This window comes from Telmatherina bonti (genome assembly GCF_933228915.1).
Source record: "Telmatherina bonti genome assembly, chromosome: 8".
Taxonomy (NCBI): Eukaryota; Metazoa; Chordata; class Actinopteri; order Atheriniformes; family Telmatherinidae; genus Telmatherina; species Telmatherina bonti.
The window spans coordinates 6,201,780-6,225,114 of record NC_136626.1 but is presented as its reverse complement, the minus strand read 5'-3'; the positions used below and the strand labels follow the sequence as shown (position 1 = coordinate 6,225,114).

Sequence of the window (23,335 nt, the reverse complement as noted above, 5' to 3'; positions counted from 1 at the left end):
GAGGAGGGCAGGGCTGTTTGAGTTTATCAGTTCTTCATGTGCTCTCCCACCCCCCTTCCTCTGAGTCTGTCCTGCAGTGGCTGCTGGGGGGCGGGGGGGGGGTGTCAGAGGTCACCTGCTGCAGCAGACTGTGATTGGTCCCAGGTTTGGAGGAGGAGTTTCTACATGGCGGCCGTGTCGATCTGGACGTAAAGCTGTCGGACTCCAACCTGGGGGGGAGGAAGAGGGGAGGGAGCTGAAAATTTCTGGACCACATGAGACTTGGCGACGGTGCATTCAGGTACCTGTGTGAAGATGTTGTGCGTCTGGCTGAGGATCCAGCGGGTGTCGGCGTCGGGGGCAACCAGCAGCTTTAACGTCCCGATGTAAACGTCGGTGCAGAGCGTCCAGAAGTGGGGCTCCTGCAGGTTGTACACCCCCTGCAGCTGCTGCACCTGAACGCCACACACCAGGAGTTAGACTCATCGCCATGCAGAACTGAAATACGGCTGAGTTTATGAGACGAGGAGCTTCAGTCTGGCCTGCAAGACCAGAACCTGGAGACACGCAGTTTTCTACATTTTTTTGGCTTTAAGTGTTGATTCTGAGAAAAAACCTTCAGCTCCACCAGAAACGGGTTTTTGTTCGGTATCTACTGTCCACTACGGCCCAAAGTCCATTCTCTGACCTCTTGTTAAGCTGCTGTAGCGTTCAGGTCAGCAACTTGCACACGAAACACGTTATCTGGCGCCAGCAGCTCAACGAATGCATGAAACACGTGGCAGCCATGACGCATCACGCCAGAGTGGAGCGCTCCATTCAATGCAGAGCGACTCAGTCTGGAGTCCCGCCCCTTCACGGAGATTCACATCGGTCTGAAACAAACCGGCCGCTCTGATTGGTTGATCTGAGGAGACTCTTGGCTTGCGTTACAGTGTTTAACTGGCCGAACTATGTATAGGAAAATAATGCAGCCAGTTGTCACTGACAATGGTATAAACTATGTTTAGGTGAACTTCCACAACCTACTGCAGTTATTCTACATGGACCTGCAGCCGGAGCCGACTGAGACTGGCCGCCTGGGAGTGCTTTAGGACGGGAGAGGCTCCCGCTGCTCCTTCCTTACAGTAACTGCAGAACAATATGTGCCTTCAAGTCAGTCGCCACAACACCAGAAAAGTCTCTAATAACTCCAGTAAAAGCTGCTAGATTTGTCGCTTTTAACAAAAAAAGTCGGCAGATTTGGCGAGAAAGTCTCCAAGTTGGCAACAGTGTCTGAATGAAAGCAAAGCGGCTGTGGGAGGAGTTTACAGCACAGCGCTGCAACGCCAGAGACGCTCGATTAGCAGCTGAAGACAGCAGGAGAGGAAACGGCAGAGAGAAAAATAATCACACCCTTTTATTTTTATCATCGATGAAAACCCAGATCGTAATGTAGATTAAAATCTGATTAATCGCCCAGACCTATTGCACGCCATATTTTTCTTCTGTTGCGTTCGCTCTACTGAACACTTCTGGACATCATAGGCTGCCGCTTTACTGACTTGACGTCTGCCATTTTTCTGATTGGTTTACTCTGCGGCGGTTTGTCGAGCCCAAGAAATGCGTTGATGAGAGTGAGTCTGGCTCGGCAGTCTAACGTCTCGATGCTAACAGCGCCGACACATCGAAGCAGCCGAGGAAGAACAAGATGTCGGAATGCCTGACTCGTCTGTACGCCGCTCAATAAAATGTTTGGCTTAATAAACCCGCATGTTGTTTTTCCTGCACAAGAAAGTCAATAAAACATTTACAAATACGTTTCTAACCTCTGTGGAGTGTTTCAATGTCCTGATAACTGTGTAGACACCCAGTCAGAGTTGGTAGGCTTTATGACAACTGCTCACACAGTCCTGCAGGTTTTACATGTTTCCTGTGTCGGGGAATCTTAATTTTCATGCATCTTAGGAAACGTCCACATCGAGCTTTCTGGTACGAATCAGTTCGTTCACAAAGTCACTTCATTTGGGGAAACGTGAACGTGCCAAATTCTGATTCGGACCAAAGAAGTGGACTTTTTTTTCCACTCGGTGGCTTCTTTAGACTACTTTATACTTCATCCAGTCTCCATTAACTCGTGTAAAACCAGTTTTCCATCTCGTCTTTAAACGTTTCCCTGGAATCTTGAGGAAACATCTGGAACAACCAGCTCCTCTAGCAGGCTGGACCGGACCTGCTGTCACGCTTTAACTTCCTGCCTCTCTTTACAGCTGCATTTCTGTCGTTTGATTTTTATGTAAAATAATTGTTTTTACATTTATAAATCACAACTGAATCGTCCCAACCTCAGTTACCTGCTCCAACAGACTTGATTCAGGTTGAATGGACCTGACAGCTTATTAAACTGCACAGCAATCCATTCATACTGATCAGGTGTGTTGGATCAGGGAAACATCTAAAACCTGCAGGACATCACCGGTCAAGGACCGAAGTCCATCCATGGACTAGACGTGGTTTGTTAGAAGAAAAGCAGCACCGGTCCAGGTCTTTGGCCACGGTGGGGGGGTTCTGCTGATTACCTGAGTGGGTGGAGTCTGTTTGGTGGTTGCGGGGAACACTCACCCTTTGGTAGCACTCTGGCAGGGTTTGGTCCAGAGATGGTGGCGTTCTCTGCATCAGGATCCCGATGGACTCCTTCAGTAGCGGCACCACACTGAGGAGCAGAGGGAGACATGAAACTCAGGGAAACGGCGGTTTTTACTGCAACGTCAGGGCAAAGCGGAGCTTTTCGCGGCGCTGACGCGAGGAACCCGGCGCCGTCAGCGACCCGGTTATCACAGATTTTAACAGGACGTGTTTCTAACATCATCATGTGCAGGTTTCCCCTGAAAGCCTGAGGTGTGTCCCAGCAGGTCCGGTTCTGCTTCGTAACCCTGCTTGTGTCTTCGCCCGGCTGGAAGGCTTCGACTTTATCTGGAATCTTTCCAGCGTCGTTTATTCCAGCTGAACTTTTCATTTGGCCTGAAGGTTTTACCTCTAGAATGTCAACAAGCCGAGTCGGAGGCTTCAAACGCAGGTTCATGTGGAGAAAATGGCGAGTTTCGCTGGGAGGCAGACGTCCGCCAGCACAATCTGTAGGTATTTAACTGGAGCGGAGCTTTCCAGCTGCAGAAACTCGATCCCTGCGGTTGTGCGAAGGCCTCTCAGCTGACCACAACTCCGCTGCGCTGAGCCTTAAAGTATGCAGCTACGTTCACTTCCAGCCTGTCAGACTGCATCAGCGCACGTCAACGCTATTCCTCACGGGGGCTTCTGAGAAACCCCACCGCTACATTCTAATCCAGAGGAACCGGGCCCAGGCTCCAGCAGCGTTTCCAGTCCATACCGGTGGTTTGGCCAGTTAAAGCCCATTAACTGCACATTCTTTACATTAGCGGACGCCATTTTCAAAACGCGGCCATCAGACTTTTGCTTTCTGGCCGGCAGCTGCAGGTCGTCAGAAACCTGAGAGATAATCCATCACTCTGCACGGAGGCTTTCGTCTGGAGATGTTTGTGTTTACAGGTTTAAGCCCGTAAACTGGCAGATGCATGCACACGTGGAGCTTTTAGCGCACGTGGAGCTTTTAATGCACAGCAGCGTTAAGTTGTGACAAATGACGCATCTGAGAGGTTCAAGGGTTTTCTTCCGATGCCGCTCTGCTTGGATTCTGGTGTTAGATGGATCCTCTGGGATGTTTGTACGGGTCACTGGGAGGAGAGCTGGGGGCCATTTGGGTTCGTCCGCTATCATTTAAACAGGTCTCGTGGGTCTTCTTGTCTTTGGAAATGAGACTAAAGACCTGCGTGGAAACCCTTGATCTGAATGAATTTAGTTTTACCGTCTGAACTGGTTCTGGTCTTTCAGAGACCAACAGGCTGTAAGGATGAAGTTCTGGAGGTCAGAGACGGTTTTACTGTCCAGGTCACCATGTAAGCAGGTCGTTTGGATTCATCAGTCCTGGGGATTACGACCCGACAGAGAAGACGTCTTGTGACGGCGCTTCATTTGACTCAGTTTTATTTGTGGAAACACGTTTTCGGCGTTTTTTTCAGGTAAGATGTTATAAATGCAGACATGAGGTTTCTACTGGTCACCGAGGACGTTGAAAGAGTTAGAGGTCAGGATCTGTTTCCATAACAACAAAGCAAAGATGCATCTCCAAGTCTAAAAATTTAGACTTGACTAGGTTTAGTTTAAGAACTTGAATGAAAATCTTAGAATTTTCATGCTGTTAATTCTGAATTTGGAACATTTTTAGACTTTGAAACCCTGTGAGGGTTTTTCCTTTCCACCGTCGCCTGTGCATCTCAGGGGAGTACGACCGAGGGTCCCACCGAGGGTCCCACCAAGGGTCCGATAGAAAGTCCGACCGAAGGTCCAATCGAGGGTCTGATCAATTGTCCGATCAAAGGTCCGATCGAGGGTCCGATCAAGAGTCCGATCAAGAGTCCTATCAATGGTACGATTGAGAGTCCTATCGATGTTCCGATTGAGGATCCCACCGAGGTTCCCATCGAGGGTCTGATCAATTGTCCGATTGAGGGTCCCATTGAGGGTACGATAGAGAGTCCTACCGATGGTCCGATCGGGGGTCCCACCGAAGTTCCCATGGAGGGTACGAACGAGATTCTTATTGATGGTCTAATCAATTGTCCGATTTAGGGTCCCATCGAGGGTCCAATTGAGTGTCCGAGCGAGGGTCTGAGAACTTGCTGTATCAATGAATTGGTTTGAACTGATTATAAGGAAGTTTAGATAAAACTGATCAGAAGTTTCTGTAGACTTCGTTTGTTCAGACAAATAAAGTTGTGTTGAACTGTAACGCCATTGGGACCTCAAGGTTTCCCAGAGCTCCTGAAGAGGTCCCGCCATACCCTGCCTGCCGCCAGTTAGCAGCTGAGGTCCTCCTGCTACCCTGCACTGGGAGAACTGGGAGCATGGACAGAGGGTTCCTCCAGAGGTTCCAGTCAGTCGGATCTCTGATGGAAACACCAACTGCAGCAGAACACAGCCAGGAAGTGACCTCAGTCCAACTTCCTGTTCCACCACTGCTCCTGCAGAACGCGCGCGCGCGCGCGCGCACACACACACACACACACACACACACACACACACACACACACACACACACACACACACACACACACACACACACACACACACACACACACAGAGCTGCAGCCTTTCATTACTCGGGCCAGCTCATTGGGCGACGGCTGAGGTGAAGGACGCCCACAACAAAGGAGTTGTTGGTCCCGCCCCCTTACACACACACACACACGCAAGGCTCAATGTTGAAGCTCCGCCCAAACATGCGGTCTGTTGCAGGCTGTAGTTACAGCTGTCAATCAACAGGGTGGAGGCCAGGACCTCACACACACACACACACACACAGGCCACCCGCCCACTGGTCGGAGAGTTTCCAGGAAGTGATGATGGTGTCATACCTGACTCCGATGAGGATGGCGATCAGCATGGAGCAGATGGGATCAGCGATCATCAGGTCGTATTTCTGCATCAGCAGCGCTGAGATGATGACGCCGATGCTGCCCAGCGTGTCGGCGATGATGTGTAGGAGGACTCCTGCAACACAAACTTTATTAACACGCAGTCATATGACACAACAGCGTCCATCACACAACAGCGTCCGTCACACGACCACCTGAACACATTCAGGCTGCTGGAATTTCTGCACATTTCACCTGAAAATGATGCAGAAACGCAGCATAAGATGAATAAGCAACGCAGGCGGCAGAGCTTCATAAATAAAAAGAGGGAGATTAAAGGGAAAGTTCAGTTTTGTTATTCTTACAAACTTAATAAAAAGTTTTTGGGTTTTGGTTTGTTGCTCAGACGACGAGTAGAAAACCTGCTAGCGGAAAGTCACACGGGGCCTTCATCATCCAGACTCAAACAGTGAAATGAGCAGACACAAGCTTTAGTTATTTATAAATTAATAAATAATAGATATTTAATGGAAAAAGCAGATATCTGCATATTTTTGTGACTTTCTAGGATAGTAGTTCATTCATACGTTTACTGGAAATATTTATCTGCTAATTCTGTGTTTACATTGAAAAGAAACCAAAAACTTGTTTATTTCAGTCTTGAACCAAAATGACGAGATGTGTGCGAGACGCCTGCGGTGGTGTGTGTGCGCACCCTTGTGGCTCAGACAGGGACCACAGACTGAACTGGTTCCAGTTTCAGAAGTCTGATGTCAACGTTTGTCTCCACAGAAATGTTCATGAGATTATCTGAAGACATGTGAAGCAGCTCTGCAGCAACATGAACGCTCAAAACAAATCAGATTTATCCTGAAAGGTTTAGTCTGGAGAACAGACAACATGTTTCATCATCATGCAACTCTATAAATACATAAATATAAATACTTTGAAGGAGAAAACACACACTCTACTAACACACAGATTAAAGAATGATGAAAACACCTGCATATTTTATATCTATATCTATATATATCTATATCTATCTATAGATATAGATAGATATAGATATATCTATATCTATCTATAGATATAGATATATCTATAGATAGATATATCTATAGATATAGATATATCTATATCTATCTATAGATATAGATAGATCTATAGATAGATATATCTATATCTATATCTATCTATAGATATAGATATATCTATAGATAGATATATCTATAGATATAGATATATCTATCTATAGATATAGATAGATATAGATATATCTATAGATAGATATAGATAGATATAGATATATCTATAGATAGATATAGATAGATAGATAGATATAGAAAATGTAATATAATATAATATAATATAATATAATATAATATGCAGCTTGTTCCTGTTGGTATGAACGGACGTAGAGGGGAGTGACTGTGAGGACGGGATCTCACCCTGCAGGATCTGCTTGCTGGAGCCTTTCCCCGTGTGCAGCAGCTCGTCTGCAACAAACAACAGGACAAACTCAGTGTGGCGACCCGGTCTGTGCACTCTGATGGCGGCACGGAGGCTGGGCTCACCGTGACAGTGTGGTTCCTCATGTCCACCATGACTGTGTCCATGTCCTCCGTGACTGTGTCCATGTCCTCCGTGATCGTGTCCACCATGACTGTGTCCATGTCCTCCGTGATCGTGTCCACCATGACTGTGTCCATGTCCTCCGTGATCGTGTCCTCCATGACTGTGTCCATGATTCAGGCTGCCGTTAAACAGAGAGTGACTGTGACCGTGACCTGAGGACAGACGAGGTCATGGTGAGACAGCAGGACGAGGTGAAGAGGGACGTTGTGGAAGCAGGTTTACCTCCATCTCCATGTGAGTGTCCGTGTCCTCCATGCTGGAACACAAAGATCCCCACCAGGTTGACCATCAAACCGGCGACAGAGACGGGAAGCAGCCGCTCGTGGTGAACGTCGGGAGGCTCCAGCGCTCTCTGACAAACAGGAAGTGACATCACACATGTGACAGCTGGTCGGACTGAAATGTTTTCTGTCTTTGTTTAGATTTTATTTATATTCTCGACTCGATTTTACTTGAATTAAACTTTTTTTTGTAACTAGTCGTGCGCAGCATGGAAGCAGCAGAATGATGTCTGGCTGCAGCGTTGAGTTCTTTCGCTTTTCCAGGAGCAGATTTATAAATTTCATTCCATTTCATTCCAAAATCATTCCATTCTAGATTTCGCCATCTGTTGGCAGCAGTTTGTAGTAGCTCTGACTTGCCATCTTAATTTCTTTAAAGTACAAACTCTTCTCTTATAGATATTACCTCAAATTAGGTCTTTTTTTCTGAGGATTTCATGCCGGTTCGGAGGGTGTGCTCCAAGGAAGATTTTTCTGCATATTTTTGCTCTTTCAAGACTTGTTATGAAGAGTCTCCATGGCAATGAAAGACTTGTTTACAATCGGGATCAACTCATTAACCTCTCCCAAATCAGGATTATCAGCGAAACAACACATCAAATCCCAATGGAGTTGAAAAGAAAGAGAAGAGGATGCGGAGCGGGAGTCAGACAGCGGAGAAAGAGATGGAGATTTAAACCATTTCTCCCGACCGTCGTCATGGGTAATGTGAGATCACTAGCTAACAAAACGGACGAAATGGAGATGCTAACAAGGTCTCAGAAAGAATACAGAGAGTGCAGTATTATGTGCTTCACCGAGACATGGCTGCATGAACACATCCCTGACTGTAATGTTTCTGTACCGAGCTTTAAAACGGTCCGTGCAGACCGCAGTAGACAACACAGCGGAAAGCTAAAGGATGGTGGAATTGCAGTGCTGGTTAACCAGCGTTGGTGTCATCCTGGACATGTTACTGTCAAGGAGAAGATATGCACAAGGGACATTGAACTGTTAGCTGTGAGCTTCCGTCCATATTATTTACCCAGAGAGTTTACCTGTGTTATTCTGGTAGCGGTTTATATAATACCTGGTACCGCACCAGACACAGCCTATGACGTCATCAGCTCCGTCGTTGCTCGGCTACAAACACAGCATCCAAACTCATTCATGGCGATCTCCGGAGACTTCAACAACGTCTCCCTCTCTGCAACTCTACCAACATTCCAGCAGTTTGTCAGCTGCTCCACCAGAGAAAATAAGATGTTAGACTTATTTTATGCAAATATGAATAATGGATCCAGTTGTTCTGCTCTGCCTCCTTTAGGAAGATCTGACCATAATCTGGTTCTTCTCACCTCCACCTACAAGCCCATCGTTCAGCAGCAACCAGTCATCACAAAGACTATCAAAATCTGGTCTGCTGAAGCTGAAGATGCTCTTAGAGGAGGCTTTGAGGCTACAGACTGGAACGTCCTCTGTGAACCTCATGGAGACGACATCAACGCCATGACTGAGTGTGTGACAGATTACATAAACTTCTGTGTGGACAGCATCGTCCCAACAAGGACAGTGAGGTGCTTCCCCAGTAACAAACCCTGGATCACCAGTGAGCTGAAAAAGCTGCTGAACATCAAAAAGAAAGCCTTCAGGGATGGAGACAGAGAGTTATTGAGGGCAACACAAAAACAACTTAAAACACAAACTAAGAAGTGCAAGGAGGACTACAGGAAGAAGTTAGAAAGTCAGCTCCAGCAGAATAACCTGAGGGATGTGTGGTCTGGAATGAAGAAGATCACCGGCTTCAAGTTAAAGGGGGACCAGCCTGATGGAGGTCTGGACAGAGCTAATGAGCTGAACATATTCTTCAACAGGTTCAGTTCACCCCCTACCTCCAGCCCAACAGACCACACACCCTCCTTAAGCCCACTGCTTTCCTGTCACGCCTCCAATCTGTCACCCTGCAGCTCAGTCATGGACCAGAACACAGCTTCATCTCCCTCCACATCAGGACATCCTGAGACCTCCACCTTGTTTGTCTCCTGCAATCAGGTTATGAAGCAACTTGAGAAACTGAACCAGAACAAGGCTGCAGGTCCAGATGGTGTCAGTCCCAGAGTTCTCAAGACCTGCTCAAAACAACTATGTCCGATTCTCCAGCACCTTTTCAACACCAGTCTGAGACAAAATAGAGTCCCAGTGCTGTGGAAAACCTCCTGCCTTGCTCCAGTGCCTAAAAAAAACACAACCAGCTGAACCAAGTGACTACAGACCAGTTGCCCTGACATCTCACATCATCAAAGTCCTGGAGAGACTCTTACTGGCTCACCTCAACAAGCAAGTAAACACCTTTCAGGACCCATTCCAGTTTGCATATCGTAATGGACTTGGGGTTGAAGATGCCATCATATACCTGCTCCAGAGAGCACACGCTCATCTGGACCATTCAGGCAGCACTCTGAGGGTCATGTTCTTTCATTTCTCAGTGCTTTTAATACCATTCAGCCTGCTTTGTTATGTGAGAAGCTCCATAAATTCCAGGTGGATACCTCCACAACCACCTGGATCTATGACTACCTCACAAACAGACCCCAGTTTGTGAGACTGAAAGGTTGTGTGTCTGAGATGGAGGTCAGCAGCACTGGTGCACCACAAGGAACTGTACTCTGGCCATTCCTCTTCACACTGTACACCTCAGACTTCCAGTACAACTCTGAGTCCTGTCATCTGCAGAAATACTCTGATGACTCTGCAGTTGTGGGGTGTATCAGGGATGGACAAGAAGCAGAGTACAGAGAACTGGTCAGTCAGTTTGTTAAATGGTGCGGTGACAATCATCTCATATTAAATAGCAGCAAAACAAAAGAGATGATTGTTGACTTCAGGAGGAAGAAGAATAAACAAAGCACTGTTTCCATCCTGGGAGAGGAGGTGGAGGTGGTGGAGGAATACAAGTATCTTGGAGTTCAGCTGGACACCAAACTGGACTGGAAATGCAACACTGACTACATCTACAAGAAAGGTCAGAGCAGACTGTACTTCTTAAGGAAGCTGAGATGGTTTAACGTCTGCACCAAGATGTTGCATATCTTCTATAAGTCTGTTGTGGAGAGTGCAGTCAGCTTTGCAGCATCTGCTGGGGTAGTAGCATCAGAACCAGAGACTTGAAGAGAATCAACAAACTGATCCAGAAAGCTGCTTCTGTGCTTGGAGTAACTCTGGAGCCGCTGGAGCTGATTGTCCAAAGAAGAATGCTGCACAAGCTGATGAAGATGATGGAGGATTCTTCACACCCTCTCCACAACACAGTGATGAAACAACAAAGTGTGTTCAGTGAGAGGCTTCTTCAGGTCCGATGCAAGACTGAAAGATACAGAAGATCATTCCTGCCGGCGGACTTCCAGGTTGAGGAGCTACGAGATGGATGTGTAGTACTGAGCTCCGTCCCAACCGGCTGATTGTTAATCCCCTAAACTCGAGAATCTAAACCAGATTTGGTTGTGAGCATTATGAGTGGGATGCAAACAAGAAGGGGACAAAAAAGTGTGAACAAATCGACAACTGAAGAAGAAATGTCCAAAAACAAAGGAACGCAGGGACTGGAAGATGGTGACGAGCTAAATGCTAACAAGCTACCCATGGCTGCAAAAGACACTTCTCCAGCATTAAGTGAGCTTTCTGAGGATCTCCGATGCTTTAAAAACGACATAAGGGAGGCATTTTTAGACATGAAAGCGGATATGTCCAAAACATTGAGGGAAGAGCTTGCTATGTTTAAAAAGGATGTAAACAACAAGCTAACGGAGCATGCGGCTACATTAGCATCTCACAGCAAATCATTGCCGAGGCACAAGAACGCATAGCGGAGGTGGAAGAAAGAGGCCCAATAATGAAAGAAGCCCTGCTGGAGCTACTAAAGGAACAACGCACACTACAAGAGAAGGTGACTGATTTGGAAAGCAGATCCAGGAGAAATAATATCCGCATATATGGAATACTGGAGAACGCAGAAGGTGATTCTGTGATAAACTTTGTGACAAATCTGCTATCAACCGTGCTACAGCTACCCGATGGTATCTCTCTGCAGATCCAGCGTGCCCATAGGTCCCTAACTCAAAAGCCTGGAGCAAGCTCATGTTATTCAAGAATAGATTACTTTTTTACCTTCAGTGCAGATATGGATAGAATACAAGACTGTAAAATTGGTGTAATGGATATATCGGATCACTCCCCTTTATATCTAAATATGAAAAAATCCAAGAAACAAAACTAACTCATTGGAGACTAAATAATAGTATTCTAAACAATAAAACGTGAAGAATTCTCTGCAGAAATAGTTGAATATTTACAAATTAATGATAATGACGAGATGTCTCCACCCATAGTATGGGATACTTGTAAAGCTGTGATGAGAGGGAGAGTGATATCAAAAACATCTTATCCTAAAAAACAGAGGACTGAAAGACTTGAGGCACTACAATCAGAACTGTTATCATTAGAAACAAAACATAAGGACACGCTAGATAATAAAATAAAAATTTAAATTCAACAAAAAAGAAATCAGATAGAGGAAATATACAATCAAGAAATTGAAAGAAAATTATTGTTTACTAAACAGAACTATTATGAAGGAAGGACTAAACATATAAAACAACTGGCATACAGACTTAAAAAACAAAGGTCAGAAAACACTGTTTATAAAATAAAAGACCCCACAAATAAGGAAGTATACTTTCAGATAAATAAGATAAGGGATTGTTTTAAAAATTATTATAGCAAATTATATTCACAACCGCCTATAGACAATGACCATAAGATGGAGAGCCTATTAAGATCATTGAATTTACCAACTTTAACAGAAGAGGAAAATAAAACACTAACAAAAGATATTACAAAAGAAGAAATTCAATCGGTTATTGGTAAACTTAAAACTAATAAGGCCCCGGGCCCTGACGGATTTACAGCAGAGTGGTACAAAAAGCTCAGGGAAGTACTAATACCTATTCTCCTTAAAACATTTAATTGGGTTCTAAACAATGGGGAAATCCTTCCTTCTTGGAGGGAGGCAATAATCTCTGTTATACCTAAAGAAGGAAAAGATAGATTGGAATGTTCCAATTATAGACCAATAAGCGTTTTGAATTTAGATTATAAGATATTTACATCCATCTTAGCAAGGAGGATAGACAAAATCTTACCAACAATTATTGAATTGGACCAAACAGGGTTTGTAAGATCCCGTCAAACCCATGATAATATCAGAAGATCTTTGCAAATAATTAGACACATAAATCTAAATAAAATACAATCTGTATTATTAAGTCTGGATGCTGAAAAAGCTTTCGACTCAGTAAGATGGGAATTTTTATTTGGAGTTATGGAAAGATTTGGATTCGATAAAATTATTATTAGGACATTAAAGGCATTATATTATAAACCTACAGCAAGACTGAAAATTAATGGTGCACTCTCTGACTCTTTTGAGCTTGAAAGATCTACCAGACAAGGATGTAGTCTTAGTCCACTCTGCTTTGCAATATTTATCGAACTGTTGGCTCAGTATATTCGACAGAACAACAAAATAAAAGGCATTCAGATGGCAACAAGTGAAGAAAAACTGGCTCTGTTTGCAGACGATGTACTGGTTTATTTGTCAAATCCAACAGAATCACTCCCTGAGTTATTTACAATTTTGCGAGAATATGGATCATATTCTGGGTATAAACTAAACGAACAAAAGACGCAAGCTCTTTGTCTCCATTATAAACCCCCTCTCCATCTTAAACAATTATACAAGTTAGATTGGGACAAGAAAAATATAAAATATTTAGGTATACATATACCAAATGAACTGTCTGAGTTAGAAGAACTGAATTATGGCCCATTAAAGAAAGAAATAATCAATGATATTAATAGATGGAATATAATACCCTTTTTGAGTATTACTTCAAGAGTAGAAACTATCAAAATGAATATTCTCCCAAGAATGCTGTACGTATTTCAGTCAATTCCTATTAAAAAACCAGATCCGTACTTTGTTGAGTGGGATAAAATTCTTTCTAGATTTGTATGGGCGGTCAAAAAGCCCAGAGTGAGAAATAAGACTTTGCAACTTTCAAAAGAGGGAGGGGGGTTAGCCCTCCCATGTCTCCATGATTATTATAAAGCGGCTCAATTACGTCCATTAATAGGTTGGTGTAAACCCAGTTACAGAGCTAAAGGGAAGGAGATAGAGTGTGGTTTAGCAGATAAAATTCCAATTACTACACTTATTGGTGACCCCTTGAATTTGAAGATTTTGAGGGACCCTAATAATCCTTTGATCAAAAGTTCAATCAAAATTTGGAGTGATGTATTAAAAAGGTACCAATTACGTGAAAAGGCAGATTTTTTAAAATGGTTTGCTTATGATCCAGATTTTGCACCAGGCAAAATCGACTCAAGGTTTAAAATATGGTGTAAATCTGGTCTAACTACCTACTACACTCTGTTTAAAGACGGGACAATGATGAGCTTCCAGGACCTTAAAGATAAATTTGGACTAACCTCTCAAGATCTTTTTAGGTATCTACAAATCAGAGATTTTGTCAATAAAAAATTCAAACAACCAATTTTTTTAACAGGAGAAATTCTTGAAATCTTCCTAAGTGCATATAAAGACCTCCCATACCAAAAAAATTATTTCAAAAATATATACTGGCAAACAAAATTGTAAAGCAAATAATTCAAATCATATAAAAACAAGATGGGAAAGAGAGGGAAACTTTTCTTTATTTGAAGAAGATTGGGAAATGATTTGTAAGCAACAATGGTCTGTTACCAGTGCTCCTTTATGGAGGGAGTTTAGTTGGAAAACTGTGATGCGTTATTTTTGTACACCAGCTCAGAAGTCTAGATATTCACTTCAAACAGACTGTTGGAGGTTATGTAGTCAGGCAATGGCAAATCATTTTCATATCTTTTGGGATATCTTTTATATCCCCATTTTGGAAAGAAGTGCATAAGGTACTGGAAGCAGTTTTTAAAATAAAAATTAATTTAAGTTTTAAAATGATGTATTTGGGCGATCTAAGAGATTTAACCCTTTTGAAAGCAGACTCATATTTGATGAGAATTTTGTTGGTAGCTGCAAGGAAAAGTGTAACTCGTAAATGGCTAATGACAGAAACTCCCACTATTAATGAATGGATTGACCTGATTTACAAGATTTTTACAATGGAAAGAATAACTTTTAAATTGAAGCTACAAATGGATATTTGTGATGACTATTGGTCAAAATGGTTAATGTATATTCCTACTGTAAGACCAGACTTTGTATGACTACGCCCTTCTACCTACGCTATGTTTGTTATCCACTGTTTTTCGGTGGATTTTGTTATTGTTCATAAAAACATTTTAAAAATCAATAAAATGTGAATGGCAGAAGATCATTCCTGCCAGCAGCCATCAGCCTCCGGAACAAGACCTCCTCTAGTTAATTATTATTATTATATACTACAATATTGAGTTTCCCTTTGGGGATTAATAAAGTATTTTTCATAAAAGTATATAAAGATTCCCTCGATACTTTGTTTTGTTTTTATTTGTTTAATTTGCATAGATGTTTAACAGTGTCTCCACAGTCCAGCTGGACCTGACTGAAGGAGACAGAAGGATGAAATGAGGACAGAAAGGAAATAAACAGAAGACACAATATAGAAGACATGTATTCTAGGGGAGCACTATGTGTGTGCGTGTGTGGGCGCGGTTAGGTGTAAGTGCATGTGGGTGGCGCAAAGTTTTAAAAGGTACACTCTCACTTGGGGAAATGTTTTTTGGGAGAGGCAGCTGGGTAGCCGTAATTTTTGTTGACCGTTTTTTGCTTTTCGCTTTATTCCTTTGTATTTTGCTTTAGCCTTTTATGTGTTTTCTTCAATATTATTCCGGTTTATTTTCTGTCAAGTCATCACAGCATGTTCTCTGTATATATAAAGCAACGCTGATCCCAAATGAAAATTAAACCATCTTAAAACGCAACTGGATCCAGCATATCTTTGGAAGGACGAAGCGCGTCACCAATATTACAGGACCCAACACCTCTCAGCGGCTTTAGGAAAAGGAAGCCGCAACACACAACATGGGGAACACAGCGATCCAACCAGACTCTCCACCATCTGCTGCACCTTTAAAGACATGAGGGACATCTCATGCCTGCTAAGTGGCATGAGATGTCCACTGGACTGAACCCGTCCAGATGTCCAGACGCATCCCATCTTGTGTCTGAACAGCAAGACGGACGCCAACGCCGCTTTATGTTCAGACACGTAATGAAGGAAAGGTGATTTTAGCATCATGTGTGAAAGAAGGTTTTACTCCTTTCCTCCGCCTCCTGCCGCCATTCTGGGAGGAAACCAGTTTGATTTCCGTTTCCAGTTAAAACGTCGTCACTGATTCAGGTAAACAGAGGATGTTTCTGAATCTAAACAGAGACGAACACGGAGGTTCTAACATGAAGGAGCATCTACTGCCACGTGCACGGCTGCTTGGTTCACGTTTATACGGTGATGAAGAAGACGAGTAAAACGATGAAGACTATAAGGAAAGACGAAAAGGACGAACACAAAGAATGAAGACAAAGAAGATGAGGAAGAATAGCTTTGAGCCGCTCCAAGTTTTTTCTCCTCCAACACTGTAGTTTGGAATTGGCTTCATAAATAAATAGAAACAGTCATGTTGACCACTGTGTCCTTGTGTGTGTGTGTGTGTGTGTGTGTGTGTGTGTGTGTGTGTGTGTCTGTGTGTGTGTGTGTGTGTGACTAACATGATGTTTATCCTGGTGGGATGTTAGAGAACAAGCGTTACCTCGACTCCTTCAGAGAAGATAAAGAAAGCCGTGAAGATGAGGAAGAGTCCGTTGACGAAGCCGGCCAGAACTTCCGCTCTGACATACCTGAGACAGCGAGGACACACACACTGATCAAACACACACACGGCAAGGTTCAGACGGATGCAGGCCAGTGTGACGGCAGAGGGTCTCACCCATAGGAGAAGCTGTCGTTGGATCTCCACCTGGAGATGACGGAGGCTGCGAGGCCGGCCAGCAGGGCGGTGCAGTCGAAGAACATGTGGAAGGAGTCCGAGATCAGACCTAAACTGGACACACACACACAGCAGGAAAACCGGATCAATACGGCATGAAAACTGGATCGATACGGCGGGAAAACCAGATCAATACGGTGGAAAAATCAGATCGATATGGAGGAAAATGCTATTAATATGGCGTGAAGACTGGAGCGATATGACAGATTTAGGCGGATCCATAAGGTGGGAAAACCGGATTTATGCGGCAGATCGATATCCATCCATCCATCCATCTTCTGCCGCTTATCCGGGGTCGGGTCGCGGGGGCAGCAGCCTAAGCAGGGAAGCCCAGACTTCCCTCTCCCCAGCCACATTTGCCAACTCTGCGGAGGGATCCCGAGGCGTTCCCAGGCCAGCCGAGAGATGTAATCCCTCCAGCGTGTCCTGGGTCTTCCCTGGGGTCTCCTCCCAGAGGGACGTGCCTGGAACACCTCACCAGGGAGGCGTCCAGGAGGCATCCTGACCAGATGCCCGAGCCACCTCAACTGGTTCCTCTCGATGCAAAGGAGCAGCGGCTCTACTCTGATCTCCTCCTGGATGACTGAGCTCCTCACCCTATCTCTAAGGGAGAGCCCGGCAACCCTGTGGAGGAAACTCATTTCAGCCGCCTGTATACGAGATCTCGTTCTTTCGGTCACGACCCACAGCTCATGACCATATGTGAGGGTAGGAACGTAGATCGACTGGTAAATCGAGAGCTTCGCCTTCTGGCTCAGCTCCTTCTTCACCACGACAGACCGGCGCAGAGCCCGCATTACTGCAGACGCCGCACCGATCCGTCTGTCGATCTCACGCTCCATCCTTCCCTCACTCGTGAACAAGACCCCGAGATATTTAAGCTCCTCCACTGGAGGCAGGACCTGACTCCCGACCCGGAGAGGGCAATCCACCCTATTCCGGCTGAGGACCATGGTCTCAGATTTTGAGGTGCTGATTCTCATCCCAGCCGCTTCACACTCGGCCGCGAATCCCTCAAGCGAGAGCTGGAGATCACGACCAGATGAAGCCAACAGGACCACGTCATCCGCAAAAAGCAGGGACCCAATCCTGAGGCCACCAAGTCGGATCCCCTCAACCCCTCGGCTGCGCCTAGAAATTCTGTCCATATAAGTTATGAACAGAATCGGTGATAAAGGGCAGCCTTGGCGGAGTCCAACCCTCACCGGAAACGAATCCGACTTACTACCGGCAATGCGGACCAAGCTCTGACACCTGTCGTACAGGGACCGGACAGCTCGTACAAGAGGGTCCGGTACCCCATACTCCCGGAGTACCCCGCGCAGGAGCCCCCGGGGGACACGGGCGAATGCCTTCTCCAGGTCCACAAAACACATGTAGACTGGTTGGGCAAACTCCCATGCCCCCTCCAGGACCCCAGAGAGGGTATAGAGCTGGTCCACTGTTCCGCGACCAGGACGAAAACCACACTGCTCCTCCTCAATCCGAGATTCGACTATCCGGCGGACCCTCCTCTCCAGGACCCCTGAATAGACCTTACCAGGGAGGCTGAGGAGTGTGATTCCCCTGTAATTGGAACACACCCTCCGGTCCCCCTTCTTAAAAAGGGGGACCACCACCCCAGTCTGCCAATCCAGCGGTACTGCCCCCGATGTCCACGCGATGCTGCAGAGGCGTGTCAGCCAGGACAGCCCCACAGCATCCAGAGCCTTAAGGAACTCCGGGCGGATCTCATCCACCCCGGGGCCTTGCCGCCAAGGAGCTTTTTGACCACCTCAGCGACTTCAGCCCCAGAGATAGGAGAGTCCACCCCTGAGTCCACCAGCTCTGCTCCCTCATGGGAAGCCGTGTTGGTAGGATTGAGGAGGTCTTCGAAGTATTCCCTCCACCGACCCACAACGTCCCGAGTTGAGGTCAGCAGCTCCCCATCTCCACTGTACACAGTATTGATGGAGCACTGCTTCCCCCCCCTGAGCCGCCGGATGGTGGACCAGAATCTCCTCGAAGCCGTCCGGAAGTCTTTCTCCATGGCCTCGCCGAACTCCTCCCATGCCCGAGTTTTTGCCTCGGCAACCGCCGAAGCCGCATGCCGCTTAGCCCGCCGGTACCCATCAGCTGCCTCCAGAGTCCCACAGGCCAAGAAGGCCCGATAGGACTCCTTCTTCAGCTTGACAGCATCCCTCACTGCTGGTGTCCACCAACGAGTCCTGGGATTACCGCCACGACAGGCACCAACGACCTTGCAGCCACAGCTCCGGCTGGCCGCCTCAGCAATAGAGGCACGGAACACAGCCCATTCGGACTCAATGTCCCCCGCCTCACCCGGTACATGTTCGAAGCTCTGCTTAAGGTGGGAGTTGAAGCTCGCTCTGACAGGGGACTCAGCCAGACGTTCCCAGCAGACCCTCACAACACGTTTGGGCCTGCCAGCTCTGACCGGCTTCCTCCCCCACCATCTGAGCCAACTCACCACCAGGTGGTGATCAGTTGACAGCTCCGCCCCCCTCTTCACCCGAGTGTCCAAGGCATGTGGCCGCAGGTCCGACGATACGACTACAAAGTCGATCATTGAACTGCGGCCCAGGGAATCCTGATGCCAGGTGTACATATGGACACTATGTTATCGAACTGTTGGCAGATCGATACAGTGGGAAAACTGGAACAATACAACTGGAAACGCGATAGATACGGCAGGAAAACAAGATTGACATGGTGGGAAAACTGGATTGATGCGACAGATCAATACGGCAGAAATAATCTGCAGAGAGAAAAAAAAAAAAAGAAAGAAAAATATAAAAAACAGACTGAAGACGGGAACGGAGGCGTCGCGGTGGAGACATGAAGGTTAAACCTCCAGAACTCCGATCTTCCCGATCGAGTCGCCTCTCAGACCCAACCTGAAGGTTGGATTGATCCGATCCAAACCCTGAGGATCAATTCAGTCCCGTCCAGGCGATTTAAACCCATCAGGCGTCATCTGAAGACCGGTTCTGAAGGTCTACGAAAGGCTTCGGTCCAACTTTCCTCCTGCTTTTCTTCGTTTATAGAAAATAATCTGAAATCGGGGTTAAAGACGACTTCATAAGATCTTCCCACATGATGCAGATAATTCCCCACGTCTGTCCGGTCCGATCAGCCTGCAGAACCAACGTCTCTAATCAATCCTGTGTGATTGGTGTCTGGAAGATCGGTTTAAAACGGAGATAAAACACGGCTTCAGGAAGCTTCACATCATGTTCCTGATGATTCTTATATTCAGATCCCAACTGGTGACCCTGATCCATCCCAGCTCTGCTGGTTGCCATGGCAACATTCTTATTACTAGCTGGTTTATATGAACACAACAGGACAAACGGGAATTATTACGACTGAGTGTTAAAGTCTCCTGTGACAAAGTTGTATAAATCCTGCTTCATGTAATTAAAATAAAATACTAAATCTACATTTTTACGCCTCGATGGGGAAAAAGTCAAATACATGAAAAGTTCATTTTGATTGGACGATCACTGGAAAGAAAACAGACTGGGTAAAAACAGAGAGACGAGGAGAGTCATTCAGATTCAGGATCATATGAAGAATCACTCGTAGACCAGAGCCTGACGGCCTGAGGCGTTCAGGGCCCGCAGTAAATTAGCTTCTGTTCTTCATGCAGACTAAAGTTCCCAGTTCTTTATCTGTATTTTTGTGCTTCTAGCAGAGGTCTTCAGCCACTACGATCCCTTTAGGAATCCGTAAACCTTTTCCACACGAGGCACATCAGCTGATCTCTCCAACAGTCTGTTAAAGTGATGGCATCATGCGATGAAAACATCCAGTCTGTGTCAGAGTTACATGGATGGCCAGTAAGACATCAGAAAGCAGGTCAGAAGTTGCAGTAAAATCACTTCTCTACACTTTTAAGCTGATCAGTCTCACACAGTGAGGAAAGCAAGACACAATCATCACAAATGAACCACCTGAAAACTCCCTGTAAAGATTCTGATTTTTACTTTTAACATGAACTTTGTTCTGAAATTCATACAAAGCAAACAAAAATGCAACATTGTTGGCCATGCATCACGTGCACATCCACAGATGTCCGGGTTGGACTCTTGGAAGAACAGATAGACCTAAACTGCTTGATATATCTATATATACTTCAGTAATCCCATATATTTGAACAGACAGCTCAGATCAGTGTAATTATGACCATTTTAAGCTTAATGATGTGTTTGTGTTTTATAGTCTCTAATTGGGAAAGTAAAACATTTTCCACCATCAGTGGTTTCTGCAAACATTCAGCAACTATTTTTTCTTTCAGAGGCTAAACTAATGTTTTAGATGATCTAACGTGGACTGTGTTGTAAACATGTTTGCAGGTTTGTTGTTTCTGAGGAGCGAAAACAAGCCCAAATGTCACGTGACCTGTAGCTCCGACAGCATCGGCATTAAAATGAGTTTATTAAAAGGTAAACATGAGGAGTTTCTGCTTACATAACTGCTTTAGTTTACCTAATATCACCATATTTTATACCAGCCAAGTTAAACTCAGTTTCCCATAATGCAACGGCGTGACGTCATTTTCAGCGACACGCGCACGCTGTTTATTGAATCACACAGCTGAGCGAATAAAAATAGGATTTCCACACAAAATAAAACAGATTCCGGTGTCGATTTTACTTGTTTTCAAAACTTTATACTTATTTTAAATTAAATTTTCATAATTTATGCAGCTTCACCTTTAAAAGACGTCAATATGTCTCATAAACACCACTTCCGTCCAAGTTTTCCTTATTTACTGTTTACATGTTTTATTTACTTTTTCTTTTCTTTATAGTGTCAGTTTAACAAACATCTCTATTTGTTTTCGTCATCTTGAATTTATAATAAATGCCACATTTTGGAGTCGGTTTGCGGATTTTAACCGGAGTTTTTCCTGCTTAAACAAATAGACACAGCTGCTCAGTGCTAATGCTAACACATACGTGGCACATCGTCAGCTCTCTCTCTCTCACACACACACACACACACACACACACACACACACACACACACACACACACACACAGCTGCTAACACAGCTAACCTACCTGTTACTCCAGATACCGTACATCAGCTCCACGAAGGCGAAAGAAAGGTTTAGACAGAGGAAGAAGAAAAGGTTTCTGGAGGTTTTATCCGCGAGGATGGACCTGAAACACAAAAAACACTGAAAACCCACAGATATGGAGCAAGAAAACCTATAAAACAGGATTATTAAGACTTTTTCACACATTAACAGACACATGTCATCCTGACAGAAACAAACATTAAAGCGTGACAAGCTGATAAAAGACAGAGTCGTGCTGGTGGAGCTCAGCTGTTCAGGCTAGCCGGTTAGCATGCTGCTAGCAGCTCAGCCGGCTCGGTTAGCCGGTTCTGTGAGCAGGTTCTGTTCGCTTACCGGAACCATCCGGACAGTTTGACCAGCAGGTTGAACTTGGTCGGTTTGTACTCGTCGTCTTTAATTGATAAAGGTAACATTTTAATACCTGGCTACACACTCACACTAGGCTGTTCAACTGTAGGATGCTAACTGTCAACTTCCGGTTCGAAGGGATTTCACAATAAAGGCGTGCTCAATGTCCTCCCGTGTTACTACACCGGGTACTACCACTTCCGGTACTACCATTTCAACTACTTCTGTTCCGTTTGATATAACACATGCAGGGTATAAATTATATTGTGTCAGAATATAAATTAGTTAATAAGAAAACCAAAGAATAGATCATAAATATAACCATATATAAGAATTATGAAGTTAAAATGTTACTATTATTATAATTTCATTTCGTTTTCCAAACCGCCTAATCCAATTCAGGTTTGCGGGGAAGCTGGAGCCTATCCCTGCAGTCTTAGGGTGAAAGGCAGGGTACACCCAGGACAGCCCGCTAGTCCATCGCAGGGCCACATGATAATATAAAGTAATAATATAATAATATAATATAAAGTAATAATTATAAGATAAAAAAGTTATTAAATAAAACTCATAGTTTTGGGATTTTTTTTAAAAGTGATGAGTTGTAGTCATAATTCATTTGATCTCACAATAACTTTAAATCTGATAATCATGAGATACTTTGCCAGTGCTTACTGTTATTTTTATGTTCTATATTTTTGTTTTATTTTCCAATGATACTTTGTGTTAGTATGCACAGCACGTTGGTTTAGCTGTGAGTGTTTGTTTGGATCTGTGAAGTAAGAAACTGAACTTTGTGGGTGCAGAAAAGCAGATGTTGTGACCAGCAGGTGGCGCTGCGCTGCAGCTGGTGCTCTGCAGGGAGTCTGGATCTTCTCCGGTCAAAGTCTGAATTGCTTCAGACAAACACAACACACACAGACTCAACTCTGTCCTCCGTCCACTCAAACCCAAAGTGTCCACACCAACCCACAGCGTCCACGCAAACGCAATGTCCACACCAACCCATGGCGTCCACACAAACCCACAATGTCCACACCAACCCATGGCGTCCACACAAACCCACAATGTCCACACAAACCCACAATGTCCACACCAACCCATGGCGTCCACACAAACCCACAATATCCACACAAACCCACAGTACCATCAGGTTTATATGGAACTGCAGATGAAAAAGTTTTAGTTTGTTTCTCATTTCCGCAGAATTTAAGTTCAGCTTTACTTTACTGTGTTTCCAGATGTTTCATTACTTTCTCCTGCATAATTTTAACATTTTGGATCATTGAAAACCAAACTTCACATAATTATATTCATGGGATTTTTTTCTAATTTTGCTGAGAAAACTTTATGAAACATAAAGAGACGAAGATGTTTAGATTATTTCGCCGTTTATCATCCTGTTGGGTCATCAGAGGGAATAAAAAAATAAGTTATTCACACTTTTTCCATCAAATCTTTCCATAAGTTTGATCAAA

At 44.7% G+C, this 23,335-nt stretch overlaps 1 protein-coding gene across 3 annotated transcripts; it reads right to left on the bottom strand.

The window, feature by feature from the left end:
- Positions 1-98: 98 nt before the first annotated feature.
- Positions 99-21,979, bottom strand: slc30a7 (solute carrier family 30 member 7). 3 transcript variants are annotated; one of them, XM_079244474.1, is made up of 11 exons: positions 21,843-21,979; positions 21,490-21,591; positions 16,361-16,474; positions 16,184-16,271; positions 7,305-7,434; positions 7,022-7,234; positions 6,896-6,943; positions 5,448-5,583; positions 2,581-2,671; positions 285-434; positions 99-209 (listed from the first exon to the last, which is right to left on the bottom strand). In XM_079244474.1, the coding sequence occupies exons 1-11, from the start codon at positions 21,920-21,922 to the stop codon at positions 162-164; spliced, it is 1,200 nt and encodes a 399-aa protein (XP_079100600.1). In that variant the 5' UTR covers positions 21,923-21,979; the 3' UTR covers positions 99-161. The 3 variants fall into 3 exon arrangements, with proteins under 3 accessions (XP_079100600.1, XP_079100598.1, XP_079100599.1); XM_079244472.1 differs by having other exon boundaries at positions 6,896-7,234; XM_079244473.1 differs by having other exon boundaries at positions 155-434.
- Positions 21,980-23,335: the final 1,356 nt, after the last annotated feature.